The sequence below is a fragment of the Ochotona princeps genome, chromosome 13, assembly GCF_030435755.1.
Source record: "Ochotona princeps isolate mOchPri1 chromosome 13, mOchPri1.hap1, whole genome shotgun sequence".
In the NCBI taxonomy this organism is placed as follows: Eukaryota; Metazoa; Chordata; class Mammalia; order Lagomorpha; family Ochotonidae; genus Ochotona; species Ochotona princeps.
Window position 1 is genome coordinate 30,520,335 of NC_080844.1, and position 14,051 is coordinate 30,534,385.

Sequence of the window (14,051 nt, forward strand, 5' to 3'; positions counted from 1 at the left end):
TGAGCATCCTAACTGGCATGTGAAACACTACTACAAATGCCAATCTTATGAATAAATTAAATGCTGCCAGAAAAAAAGACCAAAGATATATATTCATAGATTGTAGAATATAAGACTGAACAACTGCAACAAATCAAATTTTGAATTGAATTTAGCTTTCAAAAAGCATGACATTAAAAATATTTTTGCTTTTATTAATGAAATTCGGACATTCCTGGCTAGCTAGGATACTGAAAAATCTGTTATTTCCTTAAGAGTAGTGATGGGATTGCTATTATCTAGAAAAATGCCTGCTTACTTCTTTAGGAAGCAAACACTTAAGTATTAATGTTTATATTTTACTTTAAAACACTTCATGAAGAAAGGAATGTAAATACACATGCACAAATATAAACAAATATATGTATATATGTGGCATATTAACAATTGCTACATCTAGAATGAATGCATACTGGTACTCATAATACTTGTTTTCCAATGTTTCTCTATGTTTGAAGACTTTGAAAATAAAGACCATTTCTGTGGCAGGCTGGCTGGGCCAGTCAGTTTGGGTGAGGTATGGGGCTGGGGTGGAACTGACCAGGCACCTCTATCCTCCAGGATGTGCACTGGCTGGTGCAGGTGACAGACCAAACTTGACCACGCAATAGCTGACATACACCAGAGACAGGTCTGGGGTCATCCCAGGCAAGGTTTCTTGGGGGACTCCTCAACTACAGCAGTGGATTCAATTTGGGATGCAGGTCAAATCACAGGATATAGGATATTCTGGAGTGCATGCATCAGGACTGGGCCTCCTGAACTGCTAATGCCTATGCATTGGACATGATAGACCATTCACTTAGGCCAACACAGGATGGAAATCAGAACAGGTTGGGCAATTCCCCTGGCTAAGCTCTGCAGCATGTTCCTGGGTCTGCGGATGCACTAAGCCAGACTTTGTCAACCAACAGACTTTGAAAAGATTTTCTTAACCTTGGAGCAACAAAAGCAACATCTCAAAACTATCAAAACCACTGAAGTAACACCCTCCGAATATTCCTCCCCACACTGTGGTCTCTAAGGCATCATCAAATGCCTGTCCCACACCCCTGAGTGCTGATGTAGTCTGGCAGCAAGGAGTAGCCTTCCCTCTAGCTCCTGCAGAGACAGAAGAAAAAGATTAGAAACATTTGTCCCACCCACATTCCTCCACACTTGACCCTCCCTACCCTAATCAGTGGCCCGTGAAGGCATGTATCACTCTCCACTGCATAAACTTCATTAAAGAGAATATAATGGAAAATTCTTTTTTAAAAGGCTTAAAGAACATTCTAGACAAAACAGCATGAAATAAAGAAGACAAAACTTGTACACTGGTGCTCTAGCTAAAACTGTTGGTTGAAGGAAAGAAAAAAGCATGTGGAACAAAACTGGAACCAAGATGCAGTTTAAAGCTAAGCCACACCCAACCCTGTCAGCCAATCTCAGCTAAGCCTTAGGATGACCAGAAGACAGTCTAACCGAGATGTTTTCTTTCAGACCATTAAGTAGCAAAAGCTAATAGACGCAAAAATTGCTTATGGTTTTAAAGCTAGCAAGTGATAGTTATTTTTATGAAAATTATTCTCTGTGTAGATGAAGACTCAATAGAGAAGCTAATGGTGGGAAAACGAATCATGAAATAAGCAGAAGTTTCAAGGCTACTGTTACCTAATAAGAATGCAGAACAAATGAATAAGGAAAATATCTCAAATCTATATAACAACATAAGATGCTGTAAACAGTGACACGCACATGCACATGTACCATGAAAAGATAATCTTGAGGCAGAAATAGGAGTTGGGATGGTTACCAATTTGATATTAACCTTTCTTATAGAAATGGTAGAACTTCCTCTAGTAAGTGAGGAGAAAGGTTTAGGCTAGCCTTTGAGGAGACAGCTGAAGCTATGGTGATAAGTCAGGGAGAAAGTAATAAAAAAATGACAAGTGCAAATACTAGAGAAATGTACCTGGGAGAAGAACATAAACCATCAAAACAAAAAAAAAACTAAACAAGCAAGCAAATGAACAAAACTAGGTTAAGTTTCCTACGGAGAGTAACAAAAAAGTAACAAAAAAAAGTTTTTTATTATCTCACATATACACTAAACCAACAAAGCAATGTCTGAAACAGAACAAAATATGTCATTCTGACAACACTGGTATCCAAACAGATGCTCAACATATGAGATGGATAGACAAACAAAAAGAATAAGAGATACACATTCCATGCTTTTGGTAACACATTACAATCAGCAGCCCAGTGGCTGGCATGGTGGCGTATCAAGCTAATGCAGTGCTGGCATCCCATATGGGTACCAGCTTGAGCCCTGGCTACTCTACTTCTAACCCAGCTTCCTGCCTACTCCCTGTGAAAACAGTGAAGGATGGCTTAAGTCCTTGGGCCTTGCACCCATGTGACACAGAGAAGGCTCCTGGCTCCTGGTTTCAGACTGGTTTAGCTCTGCTGTTGTGGCTATCTAGGAGTGAATCAGTGTTAGAATACCTGTTTCTCCGTCTCTCCTTCTCTCTGTACACCTGCCTTTCAAATAAAAAGATAAATTGTAAAATTAAAAACTAGTAACCCATAACTTTCATTTTTCATTGAATATATAACATACAGAGGCTGTTAGTTTTTAATAAAAATTTCCATAGTTTTCCTCCAAAGTATCCCTACAAGGAAAAAGAACAAATACACATTTATCACCACCATCTACTTTTGTTTCAGTAGCATTAGAGAGACTGTCTAGCAAAATCGTGCTTTACTGAAATGCAGATTACCTTAAATAATAATTTTATGCTTTAATCAGGCCTGGCACGATGGCCTAGTGGCTAAATCTTCACCTTTTACATGCTAGCATTCCATAAGGGTTCAGGTCCGGGTTGCTCTATTTCACTTTCAGCTCCCTGCCTGTCACCTTGCAAAGCAGTGGACGAGGGCCCAAACCCTTGGGACCCTGCACCCATGCAGGAGAACAAGAAGAAGCACCTCCTAGCTTCAGATCAGCTCAGCTCTGGATACTGCGGAAATTTGAGGAGTGGGCCAGCGTAGGGAAGATCTTTCTCTCCTCTCTAAATCTGCCTTTCTAATAAAAACGGAAAAAATCTTACATTAATTTCATGTTCTATAGCAGTTATAATTGGACACTAAGTAGAACTCGTGCACATTTCAACAGCCTCATGAAATAGATACTATTACCATCACAGACAGATGAATATATAAAGACTGAGTTTTAGCAAGATAAGCAAAATCAGAGAGCAGAGTCAAAAACCTAAAACAGCAATCTAATACCAGTTATTCTTAATTTACTTGACTCTAATTTTATTACCAAAATGTTTATACTCATAGAAAATTACTGTCCTTTCATTTTTTAAAAGATTTACTTTTATTGTAAAGTCAGATAAACAAAGAGGAGAGACAGAGGAAGATCATCCATCCGATGATTCACTCTTCAAGTGACCACAACCGCCGGTACTGGGCCAATCTGAAGCCAGGAGCCAGGAACTTCCTCCAGGTCTCCCACGCGGGTGCAGGGTCCCAAGGCTTTGGGCTGTCCTCGACTGCTTTCCCAGGCCACAAGCAGGGAGCTGGATGGGAAGTGGGGCTGCTGCGATTAGAACCAGCGCCCATATGGGATCCCAGGGCTTTCAACGCAAGGACTTTAGCTGTTACACCACTGTGGAAGGCCCTATCCTTTCATTTTTATGAATATTTTTGGAAAGCTTTATTTTATAGTTTACTCTTGTGGGTACAAGTAATATAGTTTATTTTTTTAATATTTTAATTAATTTTTATTGGAAAGGAAGATTTACGGAGGAGCAGGAGAGAGAAAGATTTTCATCCACTGGCTCACTCCCCAACTAGCCCCAAAGGCTGAAGCTGAGCCAATCCGAAGCCCGGAGCCAGGAGCTTCTGGGTCTTACACACGAGTGCAGGATCCCAAGGCTTTGGGCCGTCCTCGACTGCTTTCCCAGGCCACAAGCAGGGGGTTGGATGTGAAGAGGGGCTGCAAGATTAGAACCAGGGCCCATATGGGATCCCAGTGAGTGCAAGGCAAGAACTTCAGCCACTAAGTTACCACGCAGAGCCCAAGTTTTATTGTTTTAAAAACACAGCAAGCTACACTGTTTGCATTTTCAAAGTTGACAGTTTCAGGCCCTCTACTTCTTAATTGATACTTTTGAAAGCCCGTGTTAGAGATGTGAGAGACATGACTGAACCATTCTCTGGTTTCTAAATGGCCATAACCACAGGCCTGGGCCAGGCCAAAGCAAGGAATCTAGAGCTAAACATTCTGATCTCCATGTGAGTGGAATGGGCCCAAGGACTTGGGCCATATTCTGCTTTCCAAGGTATATTAGCAGGAAGCCAGATCAGAATTGGAGCAGCCAGGACCCAAACTTAGCAGTCAGATAAGAAGTGCTAAATATCAGTGATACAGCAGTGGCTTAACCTGCAGTGCCACAATGGCCCCAATCTTTTTACTGATCAAAGCTTTTGAGAATTTAAACTCATCTCAACACTGTTTAAAATTAATTTACATCTATGGCAGAGGTTTTCATTTGGAAGAAACAAACCAAAGTGAAACTACTATTACTAGATCTTAGACAAAGCAAAGGTACCTAGGTTTATACATGCAGATCAAAATCTTCATTCTTGGAATCGCTGTTGCAGAGTAGCAGGTAAATGCACCCTTTACAATGCTACCAATTCCATACAGGGACTTACATGAGTCCCCACTGCTCCACTTCTGATCTAGCTCCCCATTAATAGTCTGGGAAAAGATGGCTCAAGTTATTTGGGCCCCCAAACACCCACATAAGATCCAAAGAAACTCTTGGCCACTGGCTTCGGCCTGGTCATGCCCCGATTGTTGCAGCTACAGAGTGGGCTAGTAGAAAGACCTATCTTTCCTTCTAATTCCTGACAGTGTTTGGTTTTTAAGATTTATTTCTTCTTATTGGAAAAGCAGATTTATAGAGAAGGAGAGACATAAAGATCTTCCATCTGCTGGCTTACTCCTCAAGTGTCCACAGTGGCCAGGGTTGAGTGCATCTGGAGCCAGGAGCTTCTTCCAGATCTCCCACACAGGTGTTGGGTCCCAAAGCTTTGCACCAGACTCAATTACTTTCCCAGGCCACAAGCACGGAGTTGGATAGGAAGTGCAGAAGCCAGGACATGAACTAGTGCCCATATGGGATCCTGGTGCGTACAAGGCGAGGATTAGTCACTGAATCATTGTGCCAGGTCCTAACTTTTGACTTTCAAATAAATATATCTTCATCCTACAGCAAACAGCCAGCAAAAAGCCATACATAAACCATGCTAACTATTACTCCGACGAATAAAGTTTTCTTGGAAAACATACTTATCCATTAAAGACTGCCGACAGAAGAGGTGAAAGAAGCTCTAGCAGAAACTGCATGGCTAATAAAGCATAAAATATTATCAGGCTCTTTAGAGGAAAAGTTAAAGACCCTTGGCCTAAAGTTTTTAGCACTGTGCTAAAATCATTTACCAAAATCTTTTCTACTGAAAATGTATACAGGTGGAGCAAGCAACTGACCTAGAAGGTAAAGTGACCAGTTGGAATGTTCATATCCAATACTGAATTGCCTAACTCCAACGTCTTGCTACTGTGGATATCAGAAGGCAGCCAGATTCCTGCCAACCAGAGTGGAGATCTGTTAGAACTCTCTAGATTTGGATTCTCTAGCTTCTTTGGGCTACTGGAGAGTGAATCAGCAAATGAAAACTATCCCTGTCTCGTGCTTTCTATCTCTATTAATATAGACCGATTTTTCATTATTTTTTTAAAGATTTATTTTATTTTTTTTACAAACTCAGATATACAGAGAGGAAGAGAGACACGGAGAGGAAGAACTTCCATCCAATGATTCACTCCCCAAGTGACCGCAACGGCCGGTGTTGCGCTGATTTGATGCCGGGAACCAGGAACCTCTTCGGGGTCTCCCACACGGGTGCAGGGTCCCAAAGCCTTGGGCCGTCCTCCACTGCTTTCCCAGGCCACAAGCAGGGAGCTGGATGGGAAGTGGGGCTGCCAGGATTAGAATCGGTGCCCATATGGGATCCCGGGCGCATTCAAGGCAAGGACTTTAGCCGCTAGGCCATGCTGCTGGGCCCATATAGACTGATTTTTAATCACATTAATTACTCTAAACTTCAGTGAGTCATTTACTTGCCAGTCTTCCTCAATGTTTTAAATTTTAAAAGGTAAACTGGTTTTCTTTCTCAAAAGTAACCATTATTTGTCGCTGGTAAATCTTGTGGATATGATAGGTAACTTGCTGTATAAAAAGGTTAGAATAAAAGTTAGCTATTCAGAAACCTTGTTTGCTTCAGGAAAAATTCTTCTAAAACTAAAACTTCAGGTGAAATGATGGTTCAATGATAAGTTATCCAGGAGGATTTGAAAACTATAGAGTATTAGTGAACACTAATTTTAAAATAGAGAAATTAGGCACTGGTCAGAAGATTGATCCAGAAGACTTGCACACAAATTTATATTGAGTCAAGAATTTAAAATACATGAAAATATTTCAACTAGACATGATTATCTGCAGTCAGCCTTGCTCAATCTTTTGCGTTAGCACTGTATGCATTCCACAATGCAGCACTTCTTATGCTGTATAATATTTACCTGTAGATGCATGATCCCTCTGCATTTTAAGTTGAAGAACAGAAATCACATCTTTTCCATATCACTGCATGCCCAATATCCATTATAATATTTAATATGATAACCATACAGTAGGCACTCAATAAATATTTATGTAAGTTAAAAAGTAGAAATCACAGAGAAAGTTCAAAATTTACATATTCAGTATTCAATGGTACACAAAACAAATTGGATAATAACACTTATTTCATATTGTTATTACAGCTGTAATATTTTCATTTATAAGTTCATGGGTTTTAAAATTGAGTATATGTAGAGATACATGTTTATTTGGTTTATTTAGGGATTCCTCACCAACCCCAGAAAAAAAGCTTGAAAATCATTGACTTAGAAAACCAGCACAATGCACAGCAACTAGACAGACCAAATAAGGTTTATCATTTGGCATATATATTTCTCTATACAATCCATGTAAAAATACCGAAACTACTAAATAACCCAATTACTTGCCAGTAAACTTAAACATTTGGTAAACTATCCATTCCTGACAGTAGGTACCAAAGGTAATTTTCTTTTGAAGCCATTTGGAGCCCTGGAAATTATTTTTAATTAAAAAGTTTTCCAAAGGACATGACATATGGGAGGAACAAATGTAACACATCCTGAAATTAATAGGCAACACAATATCCAGTTCTCTGGTTCCTATCCTGCTCCAGGGTTAGGTTGAGAACAAAACTGAAGAAACTTTCTCTAACTCTTAAGCATGGAGCAGAATTCAGTTATCAGAAAGTAAAGTATCTTAGAAAAAACACAAGTTTCTGATAAGTAATTTGGGTTTCTCTAAAGAAGAAAATGAATTATCCCTGTTAATTAATACATACAGGTATGTATTTACAGAACAGAATGAAGCCAATTTTCTATAAAGAAACAGAAGAAAACTAACTGCTCTGAGAACTCCTGAAAAAAAAAAAATGCTTTAGAAATCCATACCTACAGTATCCTGCTTTCAAGTATATGACAACTTCAACCAACAACCCACCACTGTGTACCCCCAAAAAATCAGTTCAAAATTAGTTGCTTTCTTCTTAAATGGTGGTAATGTTAATATGAAATTATTGTTGGCTTTTTAAAATATATAGTAACTTGTACATATTTTTAGGAAACATTGTGATGCCCAATATTTAAATCCTACAGAAAAATCTTCATTTCTGTATGTGGTAAAGATTTAAAATCATACTGAGGCAAGCGTTGCGACACAGCAGGTAAAGCCACTGCAATGCTGGCATCCCCTATGGGCACCAGTTTTGAGTTCTGGCTGCTCTACTTTCAATCCAGCTCCCAGCTAACATGCTTGGGAAAGCAACAGAATATGACTCAAGTGCTTGGGCCTCGACACTCATATGGCATATTCAGATGCAACTGTTAGCTCCTGGCTTTGGCACAGTCCAGTCCCAGCTGTTGCAGTCATGTGGGGAGCAATCCAGCAGATGCAAGTTTTCTCACTCTCTTTCTCTGTAGCTCTTTCAGATAAAATATATGAATCTTTTTTAAAAAATAAAATCACACTGACATGTAGCAGAACAGATAAGGTTATAACATGGTCTTTGATTCCTAATCCAGGGCTTATACTATCTGCAATCTAGAGTGTTGACTTTGAAGATCTACACGTACGGGGCCTTGCACGATGGCTCAACGGCTAAATCTTCACCTCACCTTGCATGCACCAGTTCATGTCCCATCTGCTCCACTTCCCTTCTGGCTCGCTGTGTGTGGCCTGGGAAAGCCTTAGAGGATGGCCCAAAGCCTTGGGACACTGCACCTGTGTGGGAGACCTGGCTCGTGGCTTCAGATCAGGTCAGCTCTGGCAATGTGGGAAATGAAACAAGAGATGGAAGATCTTTCTCTCTGTTACTCCTTCTCTCTGTAAATCTGATCTGTCTTTCCAATGTAAGTACTTCTTTAAAAGACCTAGGGTCACAACATAAAACCAAATCTTTCTAAGCACAGTATGCTACTGTTTCTGCTAATGTTTTCTACACTAAACAGCAGGGACTTTGGGCAGATTTTCATTTGTTTTTTAATTTTTCTATTTACTGGTTTATGACCTTTGATGTTGAGATTTTTTTGTTGTTATATAACAAGGGCCAAAATATCAAGTATACAGGGTTAACAAAGTTAAGTAACACAAATATATAAAGTACTCATATGGATTATGTACATACTTGATTCTAATCCTGACTATGATTAACAGGCAATAAATACTATTATTCTTTCTTCTTTAACTAAGACATACTTAAGATTCTAGTATCTTGGTATGTCTACCAGAAACATGTGAGAAATTCTTACTGTTTTACATAATAAAGTGTTAACTGATTCTGGAATCTCAAAGTCAATTAATTTCTTTAAAATTAAACAAATAAGCAAGAAAATGTCTCTGAAGAAGGAAGCCTATACTGTTCACTATTGTACTAAAGAGAGATTGAAGTTTTGGAGGTAGGCAGGTAAGTTACTTCTCAAACTTTGTGTATAGCTACTAAGACAAAACACAATTTCCTTTTGTTATCCATTCCTCTATTTTTCATAGTATAAAAGACACAAATAAGGGGTCAGTGCTGTGGCATACTTAGTTAACCCTCCAACTATGGGGCCAACATACCAAATAGGTACCAGTTCACGTTCCAACTGCTCCTCTTCCCGTCCAGTTCCCCATTTATGACCTGGGAAAATCAGTGCAGGATGGCTCACAAACGCTTGGGCTCCTGCACCCACCTGGAAGACCTAGAGGAAGACCCTAACTCCAGACTTCAGATCAGCCCAACTCCAGCCATTGTGGCAATTTGGAGAGCAAGCCAGCAGATGTAAGATTTTTCTCTGTCTCTCCTTCTCTCTATGAATCTGTCTTTCAAATAAAAATAAATCCAGGGCCCGGCGGCATGGCCTAGCGGCTAAAGTCCTCGCCTTGAACACCCTGGGATCCCATATGGGTGCCGGTTCTAATCCCGGCAGCTCCACTTCCCATCCAGCTCCCTGCTTGTGGCCTGGGAAAGCAGTCCAGGACGGCCCAATGCATTGGGACTCTGCACCCGTGTGGGAGACCCGGAAGAGGTTCCAGGTTCCCGGCATCGGATTGGCGCGTACCAGCCCGTTGCGGCTCACTTGGGGATTGAATCATTGGACGGAAGATATTCTTCTGTCTCTCCTCCTCTGTGTATATCTGGCTGTAATAAAATGAATAAATCTTTAAGAAAAAATAATAAAAAAAATAAATCTTAAAAAAAAAAAGATAAAAAAAATCCATTTTTGAAGAGGCAATAAAGATAAACAGACAATGATTACCAGGAAATCGGGTCCAACAGTTATTTCCAATAATTACTTGGGAAGAGGGCCTAGCTAAAGGAGGATGTTCAGTGAAATATAATGAAGGATCCAAGAGTAAAGAAAAAAATCTAAATCTCTTGGATCCTAAGCAAGTTATACAAAAAAGTAGACAGATATTCAATGACTAAGAATATTTTCTCAATAGCACAGACCTTGTTCTGGGGGAAAAGCAAGCATAAGAATGACTTGCTTCCCTAGGAAAGAAATGGCTAAAAAGCTCTTTAATACGGAAAAGAGAAATGAGTTATTTTTTAGATATCTTGGACATATTTAAAACAAAAAGAAAAAAGCTCAAGAAGTTAAAGAGTCGGGGAAAAACTACACAGAAGCATCACTAAAAGAGCAAAAAGGGGGTGAAGGGAATGGTCCATAAGGCTTCTTCTTTAAGAGAACAGAAACATAATGAACTCCTTTCCCATATTGTTAACCTCGGCACTAGGCAAGAAGAGTATGAAAATGAGAAGATGCTGCTAAGGAAAGAAACAAGACTAAATGCTCATGAGAGTTTTTCACCTGCTCTATTGGTTGAAAACATATGCTTCTCCCTTAGGTCATGTCTCATCTAAACAGCAACTCAAAAATACCAAATGGCATAACACATATATACCTACCAACTGTCAGGGATGACTCAAATCCATCTTTAATCAAACAGCTGAGACTCTACATCTTCATATAACTTTGAACTGCTACAAGTGTAAAGAGTACTATTGCTTACACTGGGAAGAGGGGCAGGAAAGAACAATAGGCAAATTAATGAATTATATCTGGTTCCAGGTTCAAGTTAGTCATGTCTTTCAAATGAAAAATTCTACCTTGAGGGATTAGTACCCAACGGAAAAAGAACATGAGTTTAAATTTTGAAATCACAACTAGGTTCCAGTTTCTTTAATAAAACCACCTATAACTAAAAACAGACCCCTCCCCCCAAATAAAACCCTTCAACTAATATATAGTGTTCTTCCCAAGAAAATGTAAGAAGAACTCAAATTCATTAGTATGCTATTGTTCTGCCCAATTACACACAAGGTATCTAAATGCCTACAAAGTCAAACAGCGAAACTTTAATGGAAAGTATAGATAATTTTTTCAAACTTCTGCATTATGTTTTTACACCAATCTAAATCTGTAAAATATTATTGTTAAAATGAACATTATCAATCTGTTAGTAAGAACAGGGAAACAGCAAAATAAAGAACTATTGGACATACCCTATGTAATATTTCTAAAACCTTTAATGCAGTATGAAGAAAACTGTTGAAAATTCTTCTTTCAGAAGGGGGAATGCCGATCTTGTAGAGTTTCAAAAGATGTACCACCACTTCCTTAAAAAGTTCTACTATCTTGAGGAATAGTGGAGGTTCAAGTACTGACCACCAGTTTTCTGTTATTAAAGGGTAAACATGCAATAAAATGAATTAAAAACTCACAATTTTCAAAAAAAAGTACAAATCTTCTGAAAGAGAGAAGTCAACTCTTGTTTCTCCCCTGCTTTACTCTGTGTTCCTGGCTAATTCCCTCAGGTCCCAGCAATGCTTCTCCTGGCTTAAGGTTCTTGTGTTGATTTTACCTTGTCTATGTATCTCAGCTTCACATTTTTAACCAACTTTCTAGAGCATTTTTAAAGCATGGAGTTAACCATAGCAAGCAAACTAGAGATGAGGAGAGGGATGAAATCTATACAATTAGAATGATTAACATGAGGAAAGTTTTAGGTCAAAGAACCAGAGTTGATAGAGATAAATTAGATGAATGATAAAATCTCATCTACAAACAAACATTAGGAAACCAGCAACTGAAGACAACACAAGGTAAAGGGTTGACATCAGGGTTGAAGAATGATTTAAAACCCACATTTAATTTAAAACCCACATTTGTTACAGTTTTAATTGTTCCTTCTCCTTTACTTCTTTAATAACAAGATCGCTCTGAAGGCAATGAGGGAGAGAAATGTGAAAAACAATTTTTATTTTTCTTGATATGTTTCTACTGCTACATTTGATTAAAACTTTATATTTAACATACTAAACCTTCCACAACTCTAGCAACTAGAAGCCAATGACTAGAGAAAAAAAATAAAAGCATAAAACAAGTTTATTTTCCCCTAAGACAATATCAGGTATATAATACAGTAAAACTTGAAATAGCAAACAAGAATTTGTGAGTAATTTAATTTAAATAGACAAAGAGAAAGGTTTTAAAAGTATTAAATATTCTTACCTAGTACTTTCAGAGGTGCCTTTTCTAGGTTCACAAGAGCTGTACCAAAGGGAATTGCTATTGTTGTAAAATTGTTGGAATCACTCATCAGGGGACATTCTGGCAGAGTAAGATAAAACCTCAAGGCTTCAACATCAGGCAAGGAGCTAGTCAGTTTAGGAATAAGATTCTTTTCCAAACTAGCTGCCACCTATATTTTAACAAAAAGCAAAACCTACTTCATTTAAAATGAATGCACTTTCAGAAAGAAAAAAAAGAAAAGAAAGAAAACTTTGCATTATAGCAAATATTAAATGGTGGGGAGAAAATGACAATGAATATATTTCAACAAAGAAAATCAATGTCTAACAAGCACTCAAAAGTATTCGAAAAACCTTGTGTTTAGTCTTCATTTAAAATATCTTTATAGTACATGTAGAATTTACCAACAAAGCAATGCTAAGTAAAATTTAGGGTCTACATTAGAAATCTTTAAACATTTATAAATTTTAAACAGCTGAACTGTAAATTCTTTACACAGCTAAATAATATAAACATAAAATGCTTTAAAACAAACCTGCTGAGATATCTGAGGATGATCAGGTTGTATAAGTTTGTGGAATAAAAGCCTAGCAGCATTCATATCAACCCCTGAAAATCTGACACCTGTTCTGTAGTGATCATCATTGCTAAAAAAAGCAACAAAAAAGAAAAGAACTTTAACATTATCTTACTTATTGAAAATGTTAATAAAATGACAATTTTCAGGACAGCCAAGAGTTGCCACTTACCTAACAGCTAAAAAACTTCCATTGAGGCAACCAGAAGAAGAAAATGTTCCATCTATCTCACTAAAAACAACATTTAAAAAAAAAAATCAGTGAGAAATACATTTGGCCTTTTAATAAAAATTAAAATTAATACTAAATCTAACTCTATTGAGGACTCCTTTATCAAACATGCAATCAGAATGAATCAATTATGCAAACTATTGAACTGATTAAGTAATACTAGATAAAGCTATTACTGTTTGCTGCAGGCTTTCTTAGGCATCATTTTCAAGTTCTGATTCAAAGGAATATGACGTTAACTTTTTTATCAGCACAAACATCATATGTGGTATTGCCTATTGCCAAGAGCCCATGATGAACACCATAATGTGAGATGAAATTAGTCACAGGTGAACAGGCTGCAAGTGAGACACAGCAGATGCGCTGCCCGACACCGCTGCTGGCCTAACAGCATGTCGGCAGAAGGAATAGATTCCAAAATGATGATGAAAAAGGAAAATACAATAAACAACAGTAAATGATCATTACTAGTTTATCAAGTATTACATACTGTAGAAAATTTTACATGGGACACTTTCCAATGACAGTGGAACAGGTTTTACACCAGCATTAGCACAAACATGTGAGAATTTGTTGGACTACTGCATCAGCTATGATATCACTAAGAGACAATAGGAAAGTTTTTTAGTTTCATTATATTCTTACAAGATCATTGTTGACCCAAATTTTGTTATGTAAATACAATCTCTCACCCCGTATACTAACACAAGCAAAAAACAGCAGACAAAATCTTTAGTAAAATTAATCCATTAGCAGAACATTTAAAGAATAATTAACATTTTAACTTTTAGAGAACATAGCGGCCATTATTATGAGGTCCAGGGGAATACAATTCAAACTCAAATCATTTTTTAACATATTTTTACATCTATAAAAGTACTGCAACTTACCCAAATTTAAATGAGATTATGTTAAAATGTCAATATGGAAATGACCCACATATATTTTCACATTTAATCATA

General features: G+C 37.9%; 1 protein-coding gene across 9 annotated transcripts in view; it reads right to left on the bottom strand.

Moving 5' to 3' along the window:
- The window catches only part of HERC4 (HECT and RLD domain containing E3 ubiquitin protein ligase 4), a 113,690-nt gene that overhangs the window by 34,103 nt on the left and 65,536 nt on the right, over positions 1–14,051 (bottom strand). For 7 of the 9 annotated variants that reach the window (XM_058671686.1, XM_058671684.1, XM_058671685.1 and 4 more), the window contains 4 exons: positions 13,030–13,089; positions 12,816–12,927; positions 12,260–12,449; positions 11,251–11,423 (listed from right to left, as the gene is read on the bottom strand). In XM_058671686.1, coding sequence (XP_058527669.1) covers positions 11,251–11,423; positions 12,260–12,449; positions 12,816–12,927; positions 13,030–13,089 — 535 coding nt within the window. The remainder of the gene's footprint in view (positions 1–11,250; positions 11,424–12,259; positions 12,450–12,815; positions 12,928–13,029; positions 13,090–14,051) is intronic. The other 2 variants (XM_058671691.1, XM_058671689.1) reach the window with 1 other exon arrangement.